Consider the following 7,939-nt stretch of genomic DNA (forward strand, 5'->3'; position numbering starts at 1 on the left):
GTGTATTATATCGAAAAAAATTGCTTTTACGGGAATAACTCTCAAGCTTTATAGAATTATCGGATTTGGATGAAGTATTTTTTTATCTGAAAGAAGAAGACTTCCTACAGCCCCGCATCGATCTCTGATTTTGTATTTTATTTTAAATAATAGTATAAAATAGTTTATAAAAAAAGCTAAAAATTGTTTTTTTTTTAAAGACATAATTAAGTTTGAGATGGAAATATCGAAAAAAGGAGTTCGATGCGGGCTGTAGAATATTCTCCTCTATTAATAAAAAAAAAAAAAATTATCAAATTTGGTTAACTCTACAGGGCAGGATCATTATTCTCGTAAACCGTGTTTTTGAGGTCAAAATCACATTGGCACCGGGCGCCTTAAGGACAAAATCGATTTTGGACAAGTCGTCTTGTATTCGTAATTGATGAGGTAATATGGTGTTGATAGTGTTATATTTGTTGCGCGCATGCGCGTGCGGAACTTGGAACTGATTGCGGTGATCCCCGCTCGTGATCATGCGAGACAATTCATCACACTCGATAAAAGATAAAACCTTATCGACAATAGACTTCGGGAATAGACCTCGTTGCTCGAATTCGATATTATACTTAGGTCGCATTCACTATTCGATGTTTATATTATCATTGTAACGCATGCGATAAATACGTCGCACAGTAAGTTATTAATGAATTTAAAGGATTGGAAAAGCTCGCTCGTACACCTGCCTCCAAACAGTCCAAACAAACAACTGCGGTGCTTGTAAACCACGACTGAGATAGTCGGTGATGTAAACAAACAAATCTTCACGAGAAAAAAAATTAAAAACGACTTAGATATATACTGCAACTACCGTTTTGTATTACGAACCCTTTCCAAATGTCGGCAATTGGTTACACGAGAGGATTATGGTAAGCCTTCATTTTTATTATTAAAAGTATGTTAAATGTTTAGGAAGAATTAGTGTTAACTATTAATTCGCCTACCAGTGACTTCTACCAGTGACAGAGACCACGACCTTAATATCCAATTATCCATCAGTCATCAACCATCACCTACCTGCTGCAGACCGACTGCAATTCCGATTTTTTAGAACAGTTTCCACACACTTTTCCGTGCTCATTTTTGACTACGTAGCTTCCGACATGGTGAGTACAATAAAATACCATACCTCACACAATACCTGAACATAATAATATGGTCCACACGTTCTCCGTTAAAGGTCATATTAGGTTTACATTCTGTTGTAGCGATTCTCGATTGAGGATTAGTTTAAGAAAATTGTAGACAAAATCTGAATCTACAACACATAAATTATGGTATATTTTGAAATATTATAATAATAAATAATTAAATAAGTAGGTAGTTTAGGTTATGTTAAGTTAGGTAAAATATAAAATTAATAATGTCACAATGTTATATTTTCTCACATTCCTATGTTTTGATATTAGTACAACCACAATGACCAGATTATTGTCAAATTTGTGCGTGTTGCGGACTATAATGTATTAATATCTATTTAACATATGAATAGGAAATTTGCAATTGTGGTTGCTATAATGCTCTAGATGTACTTGGAAATTGCTTATAATGCCACTGCTGTGTAATATCTATATACATCATAAATAATACTTGTAATCATAATTTTATACATAACCCATTAGCTATTAGTTTTACAAAGCGCTTGGCATTTATTATTTTTAAATATTTACTTGTAATAGACATTCAGAATCACATTTTGTTTCTAATCTACCAAGGAAAAAACAATATTTAATTATACTTTTATATATTTCAGTCTATAAACGAATTCTTCGATGGCTTAACATCCTATGACGAACGCAATTTTTCTAGATTCGTTTCAAAAAATAGTGAAAGGAAGCCTTCACCAGTTTACATAAAAACAAAAGACGAACCTTCCGAACAAAGTTTGTAGTAGTTCTATTATTTTCTATTGCATTGTATTTTGTTCTAAAAGATAAACTACTGTGGCAATTGCCTATTTCTGGACTTTATTTGCTTTCGTTCACAATCAATATTAGTATAATGTTTTTTATTTAAAAATTAAAATTAAATTGTTTTTAATTTCAGTTATTGTTAATGACAATTCACATCTGTTACTGCAGTATTTACATAAACAATGGGATAAAGAGGTAAATGAATAATTCAAATAACCCTTTTAAAATAATAAAACTTCATACTAAATGGTTTTTAACATATAATACCTACTATTTGATACATTTATAAAATTAAAATAAAAAATACTTACTTACTATTTTTACATTATATTGGATATTATAATTGATAAAATATTCAAATAGTAGGGCTTTTTACTTAATTATATATATATTATTTGTGTTCCAGATAGCCATATATATATATATATGGTATTTAATTATTTGTATTAAAACTTTAATTATGTACCTTCTATACTAACTAATTGTACATGAAACATACCAAGCTTGTTCTTTTTTATCTTCGATATCCATTTCTATATGATTGTAAACTATAGGCAAATCTAATATTATTTACACTAACATTTATGTATTAATTATATTCTAGAATGGATGTAAAAAAAGGGCATTGGTTGAGGCATTGGTTGAAACAAGTGAAGAATCTGCCTCAACATCTAGAAAACGACCAAGATTAGATACAGATGTTACATTGTAAAACATATTTCGATTAAATAATTCCAATGTAGGCATTTTTAATGTTTTTTAACTAAAACTTCTGATTTGACTGTTTTTAAGAGATATAAAAATTTGCTAATTTAAGGATGTATTTTATAGTCTAGACTATTCCCAGGTAGAATTTTGCAAGGCTGGGCAAGTTAATGATTTTTTTTAACTCAGTTAAGTTAAGTTAATATGCACCAATAACAAAAAGTTAAAAGTTAATTTAACTATAGGTTAACTCAGTTAAGTTAAAAGTTAATACACACTTTTTGTTAACATTTTATTAAGTTAAAAAAAAGTTAATTTGTTTATACAACGCTAACATACTTAATTTTTTTCCAACCCAAAACTAAATTATAGACTATAGGGTTTATATTTTATACAGTGTTTGCATATTAGTTAAATTCGAATTATATACATTTTTTACTTTAAACAATTCACGGCAAATATTTTTTGACATGAAAACGAAATATACTGAAGTAGTGAAATATGATAAAATTAAAAACAAAATAAATTAACTTAACTTACTTCTTGAAATGAAAAATTAACTCGTTAATTTCACGTTAATTAAAAAAGAAATTTAGTAAGTTAACAGTTAATTTAATGAAAAGCCAAAATTAACTAGTTAATATAAAATTAACTTATTAACTTAACTTTAACTTTTTAACTCGTTAATGCCTTGGAATTTTGTAATGATAATATTATAATATTATAATCATGAAAAATATTTTTAAACAAAAAAGTCTAATACAATCCATTATACAATGTCCAATTTTAACCTGCTGTACCGCAGAGCGGCATCCACTTGCCTACCTTTTAATTTCGATGAATGTATTGATTTAACAATATGTATTTTTTTTTTGCGTCTGTCATCATGGTTTGGGACTATAAAAGTGGATAACTTTAATAATTTCAAGTTAGTAATCCTTAGTTCATTTTCATTTGTTTTCATTATATTGTATTTATATGCAGTCTCGTAAAGTATTTGAATAAATGTATTCAAATAAAAGTATCACGTATTGTCCGTATCGGCCAAATCATATGTGGTCAAAATGTATTAATAACTTATGATTACGTTATATGTTTAATTATTAATTAATAAATGTTAAATACCAATCATTCAAAAACTGTCAAAAACTAGTTGTGAAAAAAAGTATTCTGATAGTATTCGATTTTATTTAATGTATCACCAAATTAACATTTATTATTTCTATAACAAAATTTTATACTAAGAATATTGTTGTAGACCTTTCACAATATTATACTTAATTACAGTTTTATATTACAATGCGAAACTATTGTTAATTTATGTGTTAAAATTAGTGTTGAATGTTTTTATATAAAACAAAATATTATGCATTTCTAATTATTTTGACATTCCATATAAGTTTATTATAATATGTAGGAGCCCGGTTGTGGAGTGTTTGTCAAAAACGTATACATTTTATATGGCTTATACCACATCGCTGTTTATTATAATTTATAAGCTCAACATTAATTGAATGGTCATTAAGTTAAACCTAATTATTACATTATGTTTATTTGATAATATTTTGATTATAGTGTTAAAAATAAATCAATTAATGATTTGGATAAAGAAAATTGTAAAAAAATGCCTATATTTTATACTTCATAGTAACACCATTTAGTGTTGTTAACTTAATATTAGACATTAGAGTGAATTTTGACATAATATTATACAATTTAAAGATATGAATATAAAATAGGATATATAATTGGATTTTTATTTGTATTTAAATTTCTATGTGATTAATGAACATTTTAAAATTATTTATAATTTTATACATATAATAATAATTATTTAATAACCATAAGCTATTTAAATATAAATAAACAGATCAGTACCTACCAAATGTAGTATGGTTATATATATGTATTGGTCTCTAGTGTAATACAATGTCAGTGTTTCTTGATATATATTAAATAAAAATATATGTAAATTGTATTATGAGTAAAAAATTAATTTATTTCAGGTTGAGGTCTGGCCTATACCTCGAGGATTGCTGGCAAAGTGACTTGTATTATAGATGCTACGTATGCTGTACAGTAGCATTTGTGGACAAATATTGTATTCATAGGATGAAATATCAAAAACGCATTTTTATGTAACATGTATAGGATACAGTGATTTTTTATAGATTAGTATAATATTTAATAGTTATATTGACTAGGTTATGGTTAATTAAATACAGTATTCTACATGAAAATAATTTGTGATTATAAAATCGTACACAATAACATATAATTTAATATCAATTATCATCTCTTATTCAGTAACTATTCTCTTTATTTTGATATCTACCTAAAAGTTTTTGTACTTGTTAGTTTTCGTTGCTTACTAGTACTATTTAAGTTGCTGTAGATACATAAACATTTTACTGAATGTTTATATTTTAATTTTTTATACACGGTAACATTTTGACTGTTTAACGACATTGTCAGTTTTAAATTTTTTTAGATTTTTTCTATAATATTGTCAAGAAAATGTTATTTGTTGGGTGATAATGCGTAAAAATTTAATACAAGGCTCTTGATATATTGTTACAATAGCAGTTGAAAAATATTAAAATACATAGGCACATTTTTTTTTTTATAAGCATATAAAGTTTGAATTTTGACAAAATTTATCAAATTTGAAATGTTATAATTATTTTGTAGTCACAAATGTATAAAATATTCAACAAGTAGCAGTATATCTAACAGGTGTCTTGCGACTGTTGGAATTTAAATAGGAGAACAAGAAAAGAGAAAACAGGGGAACGCCTCTTATTACGAGCTTGGAGTGAGGGGGACAACAGGTAAATTTATACATTACGACATTACGACAAATGACCAGAGTTTTGAGCTTACATTGGTTGGTGACGATTTCGCCTGACCTTGGGCCGGCAGGTTTGCCCATCATGGGTCGGTAGCATTACGTCATGAAATACAATACAGCCCAAAATGAACGGATATTTCCGAGGATACTTCCTTTGACGTGTAGGCCACGAGATCTTTTGTATGGTGTACAGTGCAGCAGAGACTTGACATGGTGAACGTACATGCTGTCCGTACATGCTGTCCGTACATGCTGTCAGTGGTCCGGAAAAAGAGTGATCGGTCGACGACGGTGGTGGGACGCTGGGCAAGTGACAGAGCTTTGTATTTGTTTTTGTAGTGGGGCTGGCCAGTGTCGTCGTATAAGCTTTTTGGTACAATGATTATAGTTTGGGGTACAAAATGCCCGGCAGGGCACCACGACTTGTATATGTCGGATACTGCGTGGTGTGGGGGTCAGGGGACAGGTATTACATAATATTGTTGTCGTTTTATATTAAACGCTCAATAACTTATTAATAATATTAAATGATAATTAATGTAAAAGGTATGTTCAACAATATATTTTAATAATAATAATGACGAAAAATTCTATAATTTTACCAATTATATTGTATAATTAAATTAAACTTTAACACAATCCATCATAGTAACCCACTTGTTATCTACTGTTTTGAATTTATTATTTAGCTTTAAGAGTGTTTATATAGTTAACTAGATGGAATAATTAAAATGACAATTATAGTGGTAGTGTGTATAACACCAAATAAATTCTATTTCAACAACATAAGACAATGAATAATATATATATATACAAATAGATTGAATGACTTATTCCCAATGAATAATAATTTAATAAATAACTAACATATATCAACAGCCGAACACCGTGGTATGATGCCCAGTTACAACAATTACGTTTAAAAATACAATTGACCTGGATTGCGGCGGTACTACAGACTGACAGATCACGACATTGAATGATGTTGCTGCACAGAACCTTTGACGTGGAAGTACTTGGTTGGGGCTCACACGGCAAAGTGACCGACAATCCGACCCAATTATGTGAAAGTCGGGGGTTATCAAACCACCTGGTCCGGGTTTCAACAAACGGGATGTACAACGCACCGATGCGCAAAACGTAAATTAGAATCGGGACATCAAAGCAAGAACTATAAAACTCGATTATTTAAAATTAGAGAGTAACAATATACAACAACCATGTGGTTTCAGGTGGTGGGTCACAAAACGGCACACACCAAAGGTAGGTGGACAAAAACACGTGTCCGGTGAAAAACAACAGCAGCGACATCTCGGCCCGGCAGTTATGTTGATTATCAGAGGCCGTGCGATGCCCAAGGGAGCAAAATCGCAACCAGATACCAGGTTGTATAGTTCCACTCAAAAAGCAAGTTGTAGCTAAATATTATTTTTATTAGAGTTCAGGAGTAAAATATTATTAGCAGTAGTATCAGCTAGAGAAATATTATTAACTGTAGTGTCAGTAATTTTTTGGATTTTCAAGTACAGACTACAGAGTTATCATTATTTAAAGTGATGCAACTAATATTCTCAATATTTGAGTTGTGGAAATTAGAATCAATGATTTTTAATTAGGGTTGCAGTTCAATACACTTTTATCATGCATGGACTGTGTTCTGCAAATTTTTTTATTTCTGCTATTATCACCAAAAGGTGAACATTTATTTCTTTTTGATTCTTTAGAATTCGAAAATTCAGGGTGATTAGAAGTACTTGTAATTTCAGAAATGTAATTCAATCTACTTGGATTATTAGTTAGTGTAGAATCAAATCTGCCATCATCCCCATTTAAAACATGTTTTTCAGATGATTTTGATTTTTTCACATTCACTTGCATTTCATCTTCACTTGATTCTTTTTTTACATTAGCTGGGAAATCATTTAATGTTTTAAAGGCTTCACCAGAAGATTTTTCATTTTCTTTACTTCTACCATTATTGCTTTCATAAATTATTTTATTAGTTGATGAATCTATGAGATTAGTTTTTTCCATAGATTTTTTATCAGAATGTAAGAAATTGTCTATATTTGGGAGTGAATGATTTGCCGAACCTTCTCCAGAGAGCTTTAACTTGCTTAAATCATCAGTGATTGGAACTAAATTATACTTGATTTTTCTCATCAAGCTATTTAAGGAAGGTGCAGTTGGAATAAGTGGATTTAGAGTGTCATCATAATATTCATTCTGCAAAAAATAGCAATAAATTAAAATTGTGATTATACAAAAGTCAATAATTAATATTTATTATTATCTTCAACTACCTATCAACATTTGCACAAAAGCTTATCTTAAAATGAATTAATTTAATTTAATTGGACGTAAAATTAAGAGGAAGCTATACCCGCATGCGTCATCTCCATCTTACAAATGCACAACATAGCAAAAACTG

General features: G+C 29.1%; 2 protein-coding genes across 3 annotated transcripts in view; one reads left to right on the forward strand and one right to left on the reverse strand.

Moving 5' to 3' along the window:
- The first annotated feature begins 541 nt into the window (after window positions 1-541).
- LOC100572301 (DET1- and DDB1-associated protein 1-like) lies at window positions 542-4,920 on the forward strand. 2 transcript variants are annotated; one of them, XM_016802992.2, is made up of 6 exons: window positions 542-908; window positions 987-1,145; window positions 1,793-1,922; window positions 2,086-2,147; window positions 2,557-2,660; window positions 4,664-4,920. In XM_016802992.2, the coding sequence occupies exons 2-6, from the start codon at window positions 1,143-1,145 to the stop codon at window positions 4,797-4,799; spliced, it is 435 nt and encodes a 144-aa protein (XP_016658481.1). In that variant the 5' UTR covers window positions 542-908; window positions 987-1,142; the 3' UTR covers window positions 4,800-4,920. The 2 variants fall into 2 exon arrangements, with proteins under 2 accessions (XP_016658481.1, XP_003243318.1); XM_003243270.4 differs by having other exon boundaries at window positions 549-908; window positions 2,557-2,691; window positions 4,664-4,787.
- Window positions 4,921-6,246: 1,326 nt separating this feature from the next.
- LOC100572211 overlaps window positions 6,247-7,939 on the reverse strand; it is a 5,661-nt gene continuing 3,968 nt past the window's right edge. The window contains exon 4 of the mRNA XM_029492215.1: window positions 6,247-7,734. Within this exon, the coding sequence (XP_029348075.1) occupies window positions 7,117-7,734 (618 nt within the window). The 3' untranslated portion in view covers window positions 6,247-7,116. The remainder of the gene's footprint in view (window positions 7,735-7,939) is intronic.

The sequence above is a fragment of the Acyrthosiphon pisum genome, unplaced genomic scaffold (genome assembly GCF_005508785.2).
Source record: "Acyrthosiphon pisum isolate AL4f unplaced genomic scaffold, pea_aphid_22Mar2018_4r6ur Scaffold_21039;HRSCAF=22862, whole genome shotgun sequence".
Taxonomy (NCBI): domain Eukaryota; kingdom Metazoa; phylum Arthropoda; class Insecta; order Hemiptera; family Aphididae; genus Acyrthosiphon; species Acyrthosiphon pisum.

Excerpts from the sequence above, each read along its gene's own strand:
- LOC100572301 (XM_016802992.2), top strand. Across the intron at positions 2,148-2,556 it reads ATAAACAATGGGATAAAGAG|AATGGATGTAAAAAAAGGGC; the intron begins GTAAATGAATAA and ends ATTATATTCTAG. Across the intron at positions 2,661-4,663 it reads TTAGATACAGATGTTACATT|GTTGAGGTCTGGCCTATACC; the intron begins GTAAAACATATT and ends AATTTATTTCAG.